General features: G+C 39.4%; 1 protein-coding gene across 3 annotated transcripts in view; it reads right to left on the bottom strand.

Annotated features, from left to right (window-relative positions):
* Positions 1 to 14,413, bottom strand: part of LOC120559115 (TOX high mobility group box family member 2-like) — an 81,183-nt gene extending 66,770 nt beyond the window's left edge. For all 3 annotated transcript variants that reach the window (XM_039800571.1, XM_039800572.1, XM_039800573.1), the window contains exon 1: positions 13,796 to 14,413. In XM_039800571.1, coding sequence (XP_039656505.1) covers positions 13,796 to 13,900 — 105 coding nt within the window. In that variant the 5' untranslated portion in view covers positions 13,901 to 14,413. The remainder of the gene's footprint in view (positions 1 to 13,795) is intronic.
* Between the last annotated feature and the right edge of the window lie 691 nt (positions 14,414 to 15,104).

Raw genomic sequence — 15,104 nt, 5'->3', positions numbered from 1 at the left:
TTTCATTATAATGCCTGATATCACGCCTTGTGGTCACAAGAAAGCCGCCTTTGTTTGTTGTGCCATCAACATGATAAAGGCGTCATTATTTGGTCTGCTCACAGCTAACAGTAAAATCTGCAGTGAAAGGTTTCTTTCGCATATTTTCTCCTCTGTCAGCACTGTCTGTGGCTTGAGTGACAAGGCAGGTTGAATTCATAACGCTTTGACAAAAATCCCATTTAAAAGGGAAAATGGCATTGAATGTCATTCCATTACTGCAGACGGCAAACATGGCAACACTCTAACCCAAAAGGCATTCACATTAACTTATACAAAATAGCAGTAAGATCATATTTCTTTTTTTGTGGCTTTCCTATAATATATGTACAGCACTGGAGTATTGTCAGCCAGAGCATTTCAAGAGTACCCTTCCAAAATGTACTCACTTATATGATTTCATCCCTTTTCACCATTTGTCAAGCCCAAAGTCACAATGCATTGTGAAATGAGTTCTTAATGTGGAGTAATGAGGCTGTCATTGCAAAGCAGTCTCTGCTTGTTTGAATTTGACTCATGTCGTAGATTCAATTAAATCAGCTGAAGTCAAGCTGGCCCCAGGCCAGATCGGTAATGGGTGACCTCATTCAAACAATGCTCTGACATATTGAAACAATAAGAGGAAGGGCCTTGAGTCGACTGCAAAAGCAAACTACACTCAGAAGTGATAAGGTAGAAAAATTACAGTGAAGTCACCAAAGTGTTTGAAAGATACATGTCTTCAGGGGTGCTCATGTAGCTGTTTTTTTTTTTAAACATTTTTGCTGCCAAAGTTTTTGCTTGTGTAAGTCAGTCCTAATGGAGTGCAATAATACTCAAAATGGACATGGCACAACATGGCAAAGGCAATATCTAACCGTAAATAAAAGATAAGCATCCCTATTGTCAATATACTAAAAAAGCATATATGCTCTGTGAACTTTGACCCCAGCCAATTCCTTTGGTTATAATAACTGAAAACTAAATTGCTCGAGATAAAACTACCTTACAGATTTTAAACACAGCTGGCCCATCTCTTCTTTTGAAGGGTTTACTTGTCCTTAGAAGTCTAAACTGATTTATTTGGATGTTGAAATGCCTGGAATCTAAATCATGACACAAACACTCCCAAGGCTATGTAAACAACATTTCCAGTTCCAGTCTACAACCATGCTTGTCTGAGCAATAGGACAGCATTGAGTGCCAAGGGCAAAAGCACTTCTCACTTTTGGAAGTGTCTCTCCATTGTTACACAGTTATTAAGAGAGGGTGCCCCCAGTTTGTATAATAGGGAGTATGCATCGCTAAAAGGCGTGTTTTGACTCTGTTGTCGATGTACAATCAATTATGGTACTTATTTTAGGGTACATTTACCATTTAGTGTGTGTACATTTACAGTTTGGAAAGACAGAGACATCCTGAGTGCTTTGTAGAATAAACAGAAATGAGGGAACAAAATCAGAACGGAACATCTTGTTTTACTCACTCTTGTTTCTCTATTCACCAGGGCCAATAGCGGTTACAGTAAACAGATAAAAGAACACACATACACAGTAACTGCATCTCATTAAGCTGCATTCCCTCTGGCTCTTATTCCATTAGAAATTAGAACTCGGGACAATTAGTGGCAGATTGGTCTCAGCTCAGTGCGCTATAGTTGCACTCTCAAGGCTCCAAGATTACTTAATTACAGGCTCATCTGAAAACTGTGCGATTGTACTGTGCTGGAGCACACAGCGAACACCTGGAGTGAGGGTCAGCCACAACAAATGAATAAATGAAGAATTATCTGCTACTGTATAACGGAAAAATCAAGTCAGACAGAAGTGGGTTAATAAAGTGTGGCTGTGAGAAGGTGTTGTGATATTAGAGATGCTGCTTGTTCTAAATTTTTAAGAAGTAACTTTAAAGGTCCCATGACATGGTGCTCTTTGGATGCTTTTATATAGACCTTATTGGTCCCCTTATACTGTATCTGAAGTCTCTTTGCCAAAATTCAGCCTTGGTGCAGAAATACAGCCACTAGAGCCAGTCCCACAATGAGCTTTCCTTAGTATGTGCGATTTCTGTGTCTGTAGCTATTGAGGAGGAGATAGGTGGGGGCAAGGTGAAGAGTGAGGGTGTGGCCTTGACCAACTGCCACTTTGCTTGTTTGAAAGCCACGATGTCTCTCTCTCATGGGTGGGCCAAATTCTCTGGGCAGGCAAAGCAAAGAAAGGGGGAGGTAACCTTGCTCCTTATGACCTCATAAGGAGAAGATTCCAGATCGGCCCATCTGAGCTTTCATTTTCTCAAAGGCAGAGCAGGATACCCGGGGCTCAGTTTACACCTATCGCCATTTCTAGCCACTTAGGGACCATAGGCAGCCTGGGGGAACGCATATTAATGCAAAAAAAACTCATAAAGTGAAATTTTCATGCCATGGTACCTTTAACTTTACTGAACTATTATAAACTACATGCAAAATGTTAGTGTAACCCTGCTGGTCTGTGATCCTTTCTTCCAAAGCATACCAAATGGGATGAGAGAGGCTAATGGTGTCCTTGTTTGGGAAACTGCTTACTTCAGTTTTGGTTTGTCCCTTCTTACAGATGGAGGGGTGCAAATATTCCAGCTCTATGGCATCTCTACTGGTCAGGATGGGACTCTCTTTTATAGTGCAGCCCCATGTAGCCATTTAAGCTGCAAATACATGTGGACCAATAACTTCAATTTAGCATCAAACTTGAATGAAGTATCTTAGCCTCACTACAGTTTGTTTCCATGGACAGAGTGAGCACAGAAAGCAAGGTATTTTATCAAAATCGTCTGGTGGTTCATCACTCTGCTTATGACAAGGACACAAAGCACATTTTTCTGTAATTGAACCAACCGTAGTTTATGTAACGACTGACCGTTCTGCCCTTCAAGCTAGAGAGAGACAGAGGGAACGATTTGATCGCTCCATGGACTTTTGTTTGACTCTTGTCACGTGACACTGTGTCCCATTATATTGTGATGTTGTCATAGGAAGAGAGGAAATGAAATGCCTTAAAGCTATATGAGAAGTGTATGTGTGTGTGTGTGTGTGTGTGTGTGTGTGTGTGTGTGTGTGTGTGTGTGTGTGTGTGTGTGTGTGTGTGTGTGTGTGTGTTTGGATGGTGGGGGATTCAGAGGTATAAAAGTGAGTGAGTGAGTGTATATGACTTTTTTTTTTGTGTGTGTGTGTGTGTGTGTGTGTGTGTGTGTGTGTGTGTGTGTGTGTGTGTGTGCGCACGCGCATGTGTGTGAGTGTATGTTTGTGTTTGTGTGATTAGTCATGCAGTGTTCACAATTTGTTTGAAACTTGTGCAGTTCTAATTGGGCAAGTTGGGATTGTTGTGTTATCACTTCCATCCAATCATTGCAACTATTGGCCCACAATGATGCCTCATGTTTGTGGTTAAAGTTTGTACACAGTTTCATCAATGTGAAAAAATGACTATCACATATTCAGAATCAGAATCCTGTTATTGCGAAGTAGGTTTTCTAATACAAAAAATGTGCTTTGTTGTATTGGTGAATAGACAAGAAACAATAATATAGAATAAAAAACAATAAAATACAATTAAAAAATATTATAACAAATGCCATGTACATCTTTTTCAAATATGTACAGTGAATATAATATATATATATATATATATATATATATATATATAAGAATATATTCTAGGGGATGTGCAAAGGTTCACAATATTAAGAATAAAAAGAATATGCAATGTACAGAGATAATAGTCCAAAAAGATGTGTGTTAATGTAACGCATATTGACAGATGTGAAGAAAATTCCTACATAATGATGCAACATTTTTTTAGATTTTTGCAATATTAGCAGGAATACATGAGGGTATTTAGATGCTTAACATTAAAGCACTTTCAACTTGGAACGTCTGGGTCTGTAGCACGGGTTTTAAAACTCTGTTGAACTTGATGACAAATTAAAATTGAGCATGTTGTGTGCGGTAATGAGATTTCAGCAATCAAACCAGGCGAAACAGGAAATTATACAGTAGATGTCAAAATTCCCCAGACCTCAAACTGACGTGAGCTGAGGTCAACAATCAATCATGTCGTCTTTGGCCCCCATTGCCCCATATGAAAAACATTCGAAAGGGAGCAAAAATATTATAAGTTATTTCTTATTGTATAGAGAAATACACTTGTTTACACATGCATTTGTTTACTTTGTTTGGTTTTCTGCTACCTCTACAAACATTTTACTTTTAAGAAGTTTTAGGTTCTTTACAAAATCAAATTCTTTTTTAGCCAAAACTGACTACTCACTTAGTTTGCACTTGTTTATTTTGCAGACACAAAAAACAAAAACATAATTGTAAAATGACTCTGTACCAGGGAAGGAGGGCTACTCTTAATTTGCTATATCTCCCAGCCCTAACTTGAATGCTTTGAATATAGCTCAGTTTTGCATTTTGCTAAATTTTTATGCAAATGTAATGCCTGATGCTATATGAGCGGTATGAAAGCTTGTTTCCTTCATGACAGCAATATGAACACATATCCCTATGAATTACTATGCTTTAATCTCCAATTGTGAGTCCAATGCCACAGTACTGTTTATTATTTGTGGCAGGTGTCTGACAATACTGTGTACTCATAGTGTTAAGATTCAAATGGTTTACTAATTCACTTTCTTCAATGACTCATATAGTGCATACTGTAGGATGAGGTTTTATGAGTGACACTAAGATGCAGAGGAGATAAATGCATACTGTTTCTATATGGTTTGTTTAATTATTGCTTTCATGTCTTCTTTTATGTATAGGGGATTTTTAGCTCAAACCACCAGGCGTGACAAAGATTGTAGGGGAAACACTGCATTCAACTCAGTGAGTTAGAATTTAAACTGTGTTTCATCCAGTCATGGCAGCCGTATAGTTTCTCGAGTTTATGGTGGGTGGCGGCTGATGCTTTTGCTCTGAAACTGTACCAGATTGCATCATTATTTTAGACATTTTAATGGAGTTGCTGTCATAATCCGAGTAATTATATAACTGCGTATGTAAACATGCCTACTGTTTTACACTTGGTGATAGCCGAATCTAGATACAGATAAAGGGACATTTTTCTCAGTTTTTAACAATGGAAAAATTGGGGACAATGAGCGATGAAAGAAGCTGTTTTTTTGTTTTTTCAACAAGTCAACGTGTCAGTTGAGAATTTCCTTTGTGTGGGTCGCTGTGTTCTGGGGATGTTGCATGAATGGGCAGTCAGCATTTAGGGTTCAAAAGAAAACAGCAGCCTGAGCTCCTGTCTGTGTGAAAACCAAGGCTACAGTGCTCTGTATCAAGTGCCATTGTTTTGGTAATAGTAAACCTGGGGCACTTGCCAGGAGGCATTAGTCATTCATCTAACAAGTTCCACAAAGCAAACCACAAAGTGCTCCACTGTCATCTTCCTCTAATTGAATTCTAAGCACATAAGCACATTTCCAAGTATCTTACAGCAAGGTATACACTTTCTGATGACTAGCTACCTGAAGTATAGCTGCCATGTTTGTTTATCTGTTCACTTTCCTGACAGGAAGTCAGCTCATTTGGAAGCATGTTGGGTTTTTTGTAAGTGAGGGAGAGAATGAAGAGAGAGAAGAAGGGAGGTGGCGGGTGAAAGGCGTATAGGAGGGGATTAGGGCGGAGTGCAAATTTTCAGCAGGCCAGGCATACGACATGATCTCTAATTACCCACAAAGTAACCCGAACCACAGATTAGGCTGCATTATCAGGCTTAATAAAACATGACCATCTCTCAGTTTTCACTCCCTTTCCCTGTCCGGCTGCCGCAAACATTTGTTCCTGGTTATGACATTTCTGATGCCTTTGCTAAGTAACTGGCCTAACTGTACCTGTTGTTGTTTAACTGCAGCAATAGGTACAGTTTGCTGCTTTTCTTTTTTTATGTGATAGTAAACTGAGTATTGTTGTGATTTGGACTGTTGAGGGGACACAAAAAGAAATGTGATGACGTCACCAAGCATTATTAGAAATTGCCATTAATATTTATAAGAAATGTCTGACATTTTTGGACCAAACTAAATCATTAGTTGCAGCCCTACAAACAGAACAAAAGCCCAACAAGGTACTTCTTCATTCTCTGGGTAACAACATTAAGATTAAAGGTATATTTTCTTACTTACCCATGCAGATAGTTTGGGTTTTATTTAAACAGGTTTTAAGATTATCATCTCTGAGAGTTATGCTGCCACCACAATAAAACAGAGGTGACTGTAACTGCATTTGTGGTGCACACAGCATTTTAAAATAACACAACAACATCACTTTAGATTATTGGATCACTGGAGCAACTTTCTTCTAAAAATAGTCCAGATTTTCAAAAACATGTTGCTGTGTAATTCTTTATAGGTCATTTTTCATTGCAAATTTCAATACACCTTCATTGTATTGCTCTGGCAGCACCTGGGTAAATAAAACCGTCCAACTAGAGGTGAAATGTTTTTGTAATTTGGGTAAAATTACCCTTTAAATCACTCCCCTGATTAATCAAGTCAAGACCAAGTTCTCTTTAGCCTTTAACTTTTACTCTTTCACATACACTACACTCTGATCTGATTCCATACTGGATGCGTGCACACACACACACACACACACACACACACACACACACACACACACACACACACACACACACAAACACACACACACACAAACACACACACACACACTAAGCTACTTTACTTGGAAAAGAGTTTTCTACAGTTTCTGCTACTTTTACTGAAGTAAAGGATCTGAATACTTCTTCCACCACTGCTAAGGTGCCAGCAACCCACACTAAAGCATGCATATACACACACATACACATATACTTGCTTGGTTCACGTGGGTTGTGCCAGTAAGTGCTGCTTTAGGCTATGGTTTTTCACTACTGTCTACTGTGTTATTAACAATTCTATAAAAAGTTTCCCTTTCCTGTGTTAACCATCCAGAGCTGCTATAAGGTTGTTGAAGCCTGCTGTAGTTAAGAGAGAGACGGAGTCCTCGATAGCATAACACCATTGACCGTATGAACTGTATGTCATGATTTCCAAAATTCTACTTTCTTTCTTCTGTTTGTTTTTCTTAGCGACATCACTCATTCACTCCCTTTTCTCAACCCACAAGTCTCCTCTAACCTCTCTACCTCACTTTTTCTTTAGCAACATCTATCTCTATGATTCTTCTTTTTAAAACTCTACAGCAACTTCTCCATTTCTCTCTGTTTTAGGTGATTCCCATGTCTTAAACCAAAGATAATAGCATTGCAAGAACTAAAACCATAGAATTACCACTGTAATTTCTGTCACACTTTTCTCTTGGCCCATTTTAAACGATCATGGAGCTCATCATTAGCTCTCAAAGAGGAAGAATGAGTTTGATTACCTCTGTGGCTCTGTGGGCTCCCGCAGTCTCTACTGACTGAATTGGACGCAGACGATTACAGCCTTGCACAGGCAATTATATCTGCCTGCTAAATATGTCACACATAATAAACACATGCTCCTGACAGACAAGGGACAAGGCGAGACAGTCACAGCTGGGGAAAGAGGAAAGACTGCAAATTCAGGATCATATAGATTTATCAACCCTGTCTTCCTCAAGTGGAAACCTCTCACAGTCCAAATCAATGCATGCCAGTGAATTAATGAAAGACACCAGTGCTCAGGTTAGAAGTCAAAAATCTGCCAGTTGATGGCAACCTAAAAAAGTAATCTGATTGATCATCTATCTCCCAAGAGATTAAGATTGATCTACACAGTCAGAAAACTACTATTTAAACTTTGTCCTTTCAGATCATTCTACTTTACATGCACTGTTTATGTGTTAGTGGACAATAAGTTGAACTCTGGGCTCTGTACCTTCAGGCCGCAGTGAAAACATGGCACTGACACCAGGCTGATAATATTTGTTAAGGATATTCAGTGAAAACAAGGGAGGGAAAGAGCCTTAAATCCCTGGCAAGGAGCTTATACCATGGCCCATGGTGTTTGCACAGGACATACCTCAGGAAGCTGGGACAACTGGTAATGTTTGTCCAGTTTCCAGCCTCTTCCATGCATACATACATACATACAGTACATACAGCACAGTATATACATACTCTACACATAGTACAGATGTACATACATACATACATACATACATACAGCACAGTACATACTGTACACACAGTAGATATGCACATACATACATACAGTACATACATAATGTACACACAATACATATGTGAATACATACACACATACATACATATATTCATACATATGTGATTACATACAGTCGGCCTACAGTAGGCATGCTGTATTTATATAGGGCTGTGATTATTATTTATTCTAATGACTTTTATCAATTTTTATTTTCAATTATACAAAACAGAGAAACATTTTTTGTATCATCCCTTATACATGGACTATATACTCTCTTACAGTACACTCCTTCCCATTTGTCAACATTTGTTTACTGTCAGCACTGAAACACTTGCCTGGTTCTGTACTAGCTTAGATGTACAATATCAGGGGTATAAGTATATTGTAACTTTCCCAATTGTCCTCTCTGGGTTTTCGTTTGTTTTCTGTTGTTTAACAAAATAAAAATTGGAGTTACTTGGAAGTTACCCCATAAATTAAAATGTATTAAAAACACATAATGGTGATCTCAAAGCTCCAATCATCTTGTCAGTGCAACTGAGGTTAAACCACTAGAAAAACAGAAATATAGCTGCAACAATGCATGCTTAATTATTACAAGAGATGACAAACCTCAAACCAAAGCCTAGACTAGATAGATAGATAGATAGATAGATAGATAGATAGATAGATAGATAGATAGATAGATAGATAGATAGATAGATAGATAATAGATAGATAGATAGATAGATAGATAGATAGATAGATAGTGCTGCATTATTTGCGCATCAATTTTACCACGCTGTCATCCATTTACAAACATAATCAACATTTAACTAAACACCCAGGGGCCTACTCTGCAGCAGGTCCTGGTGCGGTTTCTTTTTCTTTCTTCTTCTGCAGTAAGAATGAGAATGCCATCGCACGGCCCCATGGGAAGGCCCAGGCTGACTAATGGCTGACTAATGTAAGCACACTACAGTGGGGCGGCTGGTCTTAATTATGGTAACAGACGCTGAGGGGGACGCACTGGTACCCACCAACGAGGAAGTAGTTTAGCACTGCCAGGGCCAATAATTAGCACATGGGTAGCCCCCACCACTGCCACCACCACACACATACATTCATACTGTCACTCTCATAACCTACATCAAACACTGCATTTAAAGGCTAAACAAAGAGACACAGTGGCATTTAAGTGGTGAAAAAGCTATATGTGATATTGCGGCATTACGTTTCTTATTACCTTTCATCAATATTAATATATTAATATTATTTATTTTTACATCCCCACAAAAAAGTCACAAAAAACAGACGTAGACAACTTGTGGTTGGTTGTGCAAAAGACTTTTTACACACTCACCTACGTGAAAATAAAATTATAAGGCAAAAAACCTTTGTGCCATATGCAGGCTCTGTGACTCAGCCAATGTCAGAGCCAATTCCAGTTTATTGAAATGATTTCAAATATTCAGAATCCCTATTAAAAATCTCCTCCATGTGTCAGGGCAGGGAGAATATGATTTAGTGGATGTTTTTGCTCTGCCCCTGCTCACTGTGTGTCACTGGCCCTTACTGTGGTATGCATGGCCTTCCTCTGCACGGGGCTATGAAAGCAATTGTGATTGTGATTCCGTAGTCAGCAAAACGCCTGAATGACCCCGAGTTAGCACACACACATGAACACACGCACACACACACACTGTCCCCATACACACACACACACACACACACACACACACACACTGTCCCCATACTGGGCCACTGATTACTTCAACCCATTTGACTCTTACTCATCCTTTGATTCTCCCTTTCTGCCTCTCTGTCACATGCCACAGAGTTTTGCATTAGCTAATAGCGACAACACCACTCAACATGAACATATACTATAGCCTGCATTACAAGGACGGGTTAATGTGTCACAACAATGTTAAAGTACTTGAGGTACTAAAAATAACCATTGTACATTTAGCCAAACAATAAATATGTCTGTGTTTATTGAAGGGCTTGTTTCACTTATGGATGATGATGGAAACCGACTAAATATGTCAATGCAAAGTAATCAAACCTTTGCACAGCATACACCAGCTAGTCCTGTAATAAAATAATAAAACTGAGATAAGGCATTCAAATGGAGCGCATCATAGCCCAGCTTATCTGAGGCAGAGGAGACCACCAACTAACAAAGCCAGCTCTTCAGTCATGCCCTATCTAGGCAGATATCAGTTGTTGGGAGGATATATGAGCTGGGTGGGGCCTGGGTGTATAAACACAGGGCCTACTCTCTCTGCACTCTATGCTATTGCTATACTGTATGCAGCACCTCACCTCAGCAGCGGCAGCAGCCAGCACTGTTTGATTAAGGTATTCAAATAAAGGAGCAGACACTGTGTTCCCATTTCACAGAGCAAACTTAAAGTGCCGGACAAACGACAATTACAGTTGTACATGTTGTGTAAGACAAAATGCATTTTTAAACTTTCAATGCTTTCTACAATACATAAAGTATAAATTTGTATTGTATTTGCACAGTATATGTGAGTAGTATATGTACCCTACAATCTGTGAGGCAGCAGACAGCATTAAAACACAGCACAGTGTAATATTACCATCAGAGCACAAAGCTGTTATAATGGTATTATTCTGTGTCATTTCTCCTCGGCTGTGGGAGAACACCATAGTAATAAGAGAAACACACACACACTCACAGTGAAATAAAGTGAGTATTAAAAGTATTGAAGTAGAAATCTTTAGGGTTATTTATGGATCTTTCTGAATCATCTCAATCTGCGCCTGAAGTACCTTGTCTGCTCATTTTATGCATTGCTTTCTTTGCGTTCTTCACCTTTTTCTATTTTTCAATTCTGAACTTCTCAGTGATTACAGCACAAACTGATTTGGCAAGCAGAGTGATTCATGTTGTTCAAGGACTCGTCAATGACAAACATTGGCTGGGAAAGGGTTCACATTTTCTCATCGCAAGACGTTTTTGTTGATCATGGTGAACGCTGCCAAAAGTAACGGAAATGGTTCATGCAGTGATTGCTGATCACAGTAAATATTAGCCCATTAAATGAGGTAAAAAAAAAAAGAATACATTCAAAAGCAGCATGCATAAACTATTATGAATGAAACAAGCTGCAGCTCCAAATGAGCAGTGTGACAAAAGCTGAAAGCATGACAGCAGCACAGCAGCACATGTGTTCTCTGGAAGTAACATAAACTTGATAATTACTCAAACTAAGGTTGTGTCGACGCACAGCATCCAGAGTGAGTCAGTGGCACAAAAGACAGGTTTGCAAATAAACAGACTATAAAGCTAAAATACCAGCACATGCTCATTTTATCCACTTCAACTTGTGTGTGATTCCGATTAAAACTGTTAATTTCACAGCGATTAAAGGAGAGAGAGGAGTTTTTTTCAGGCTGTGAATTGCTTCCTTTTTTTTAAACAAGAATACTGGAGCCGCCAGAAAGGAGCAATGGTGCTAAATCTCAACATGGTTGCCAAATTGCAACCATCTAACCAGAAGCTTCTTTTTATTCAGAGTATTTTGACTCTTTTCCAATAATTTTATCCCAACTGAATATTCTTAAGATAAACTAGAAGCCAACAAACACAACGACAAATTTAGCTACAAGCCAAAATATCCACATGATGAATATGCAAGCCAATTGACCTTAATGCTATGATTAGCCTTTTGTCTCCACACTGCTTCAGAAAGAGACCTGGGCAGAATTAGCTGTCAGAGATGATTAGCAGCAGACAGATCTTATCCATAGATACAGTACCTATAACAAATCGGATGTCTATTAGTGCCACAGCCAGTTTGACAAGCGTTTGAGGAGAGGAACTTGACCCTGTGCACTGTGTTAACAGGACACCAAGTGATCCCTGCTGCTCCCAGGCCTCATTTGCATTGCTAGTGAAGGTAGTTAGTGTTACACATGTGATGACAGCAAATTATACCTCCTCATGTGGAAAGAGCCCCCACTCCCTCAAGCAAAGGGAGTGGAGGGATTTCAATAATTCAAATGAACACTTGTAATTTTGAGGGGTGCCACGCTTTTGTATCAGTGACAGTAGTTTGTATCACTTTCTCCCTTGTGATAGCATTTTATAAAATTTAATATCTAGTGGCTTTGTTTCCAGGATCCATGCAGTGTGTGAATATCAGAATATTCTTGAGATTATCCGCCTGGAGGATGATCCTAATTCATTTGACCTACAAAAAGATAGCCTGTGTGGAGGAGACAATTATATGAGTCCATTTGTGTGTCACAGGTGTAAATCTGCCTTATCAGTAAATGTTTTGTATATACCTTATTTCATCTGTGATCAAATGCGAGTTGATCTTCGTGCTACCAGATCATTGTTTTTGTTCCATTTTTTAAAGATCTAAATTGGGAGATGATCTTTTCAGTTGATAACTGGAATGTTCCGTTCGGTTACAGAGACTTTCCATTGCCCACACAATGAAAGACAAACATCCCCAACTGTGTATTATTCCCCTCATTGTCATACCTAAAAGCCATCTTTCTGTGAGAGCCAAATAACTTTATCTCTATCTAGAGCAGCCGGTCAACATCAAGAGCCAGTTGATTTGTAATATTCCAAGGTAAGTGACAACAACAAGTCTAATTGTGTGATTGCAGATGGCTGAGATGCTGGTAACAATATTGGATCTCTTTTAATTAAACAGTTTAAAATAGTTTTCCTAGTATTTCCACAGGGTATATATTGTGTTTTTGGTACTCAGTAGTTTTGCTGTGACCTTATCTTACTTTGTGGTGTTTTGATCGCTTATGGCAATACATCTAGAGATTTCTCTCCATCCTTTCAGTTATTTATTATAGGATTAGTAAGCACTGGTTGTTTTTCTCAAAGGGTTGATGATTTATGTTTTTCTTGGAAAATGTCAAGACTGCAAAATATTCATAAAGCTGTTTTAAATGCCACCTGCGCACTTGCAATGGAGTCAGTGCAGGTCACAAGCCAAAAGCCGCGGGGTGTCAAACAGAGAGAGAGAGAAAAGAGTGATACTTGTACCAGTCGGACTCTGTGGTGTCTCCTTACAAAGTAATTAACAGTACATTACTGGCACACATCTATTTAATCGTTGAACTCCCAGCGGAAAACCATGTAAGCTATAAGAAATCATTGAGAGGGAAGATAATGTTGGAGCAGCTAGAGAGCAGAGTGGGACAGTATGGATTCTATACAGCCTCTGGTATTTCACATCGGGTGGGACACTTAATGCCAGCTTTGTGCGAAACACAACTGCACAAAAAATAGCATAATAACCATGTTGGTTGGAGGAAAAAAGTTGCCCTACACATTTTCTTTCAACAGCAAACTAGAATGATTGTAGGTTTCATTCTAAAGTGACAGTGAATACAAATCCCGTCTCTCGTTCCAGACTGAATTAAAACCAGGGCACTTTATTTGCTGACACATTTTTTTTTTGGAAAGTGTGCTGTGTGTTTGGGGTAAGTGAGCGCCCGTGGATAGCAAAGCATGCGTTTGCATTGCGTGAATGTTGCAGACTGTATTTGCTCATAGAGAGAGACAGGTGACATATTAAGCATTTCAATGCACGAGGCAACACGGTTTGTTATTTACCTTGTTCGAGTGGTAATAGTCCAACGAGCTCAGACAACTTGGATCAGTCGGTAGGGAGCATGAACCCACATTTGCCGGGGGCGCAGGGTAAAATCTCACGTCCATCTCAGGTTGTGCGAGACTGAAGGCATGAAATCACTTTCAGCGTCTTTGACTCACTATTGTCTCAGCAAACACAACGCCGAAGCAGGAGAGACAAAAAAGAAGTGGGGGAGTTTTACTCTGTACACTCTTCCCTCACATCCGTTCGCGGCCGAACTTCGGCACCAACTCTGATGATGCGCAGTCCTCTCCAGAGCCCCGCACCAGGATGCGAAACACTCACTCACTCACTCAAAACGGAGAGAACAAATTTCATGGATACACACGTGTTGGCAAAACTATCCCGTTGTTCCAGAACAAATAAAAGCAAACCTCCAACTTAGGTCCTCTCTTTTTTAGATTTTTTTTCTACGGCTGAACAGCAGCCCATTGCCTACATGTGCAGCCTCTGTTTTCTCACTGCTCTCAGGAATCCATACAGGCTTTGTTATGGAGGTGCATATTCTTGCATTGGTTCCAGTACAGAAGTGGTTGGACTTCCCTCTGCCATGCGACCTCTGCCGATAATAAACGGGAATGAGGAACGATGGGAGAAGGGGGAGGGGAGATTGGTGGCTGCCTTGGCAACCGCTCTCCTTTCTGCAACTGCGCGCTTCTGATTAGCTGGAAATGTAGTAGTGTGCACGGACGGCTGTGCATTATAAGACGCACTCTGCTCCCATCAGTGGTTCATAAAGGCTTCCATTTGGGTTATTGTGCCAAGGAAGATGGGAGGAGGTTGCACAGAGTCTCTCTGTAGTTCGACCATGTTTTTATGTAGTTTTATTTTTCATTTGCATGACTACAACCCGAACCTGTTGTGTATACATCACTGGATTATACAAAACCTATCACAGCCTAGCCTAAGGCAGTGCGCAAAATTCATTTGGATAGGCCTCTGTACTTCTCTCATATTATTGTAACGCATATGAATAGGTTAAAGCAAAAGGACACAACTCTGCCCGATATTTTCATGTCCAGTGTTTTATAGTTTAACCTGTTTTAGGTTAGTTAGGATTTTTAAAAAGTACATTTCCAATAATCTAATGTTGTTGTTTTCTCCAGTAGTGCTTTCATTTTAAGTTTTAGTGTTATTTTAATTAAAAGAAGCTAAAAAAAATACAAGAACATGTCAAATTAAAGATGTAATAATAAACTCACTTTAAAAGTGTGTGAAATATACACTTAAGGTGGAATATGTACAAGGAGGTTATTCTTGTATTGCCAT

This window comes from Perca fluviatilis, chromosome 5 (assembly GCF_010015445.1).
Source record: "Perca fluviatilis chromosome 5, GENO_Pfluv_1.0, whole genome shotgun sequence".
NCBI classification, from domain to species: Eukaryota; Metazoa; Chordata; class Actinopteri; order Perciformes; family Percidae; genus Perca; species Perca fluviatilis.
The sequence above is the reverse complement of the archived record's forward strand: the minus strand, read 5'-3'. Positions and strand labels throughout refer to the sequence as shown.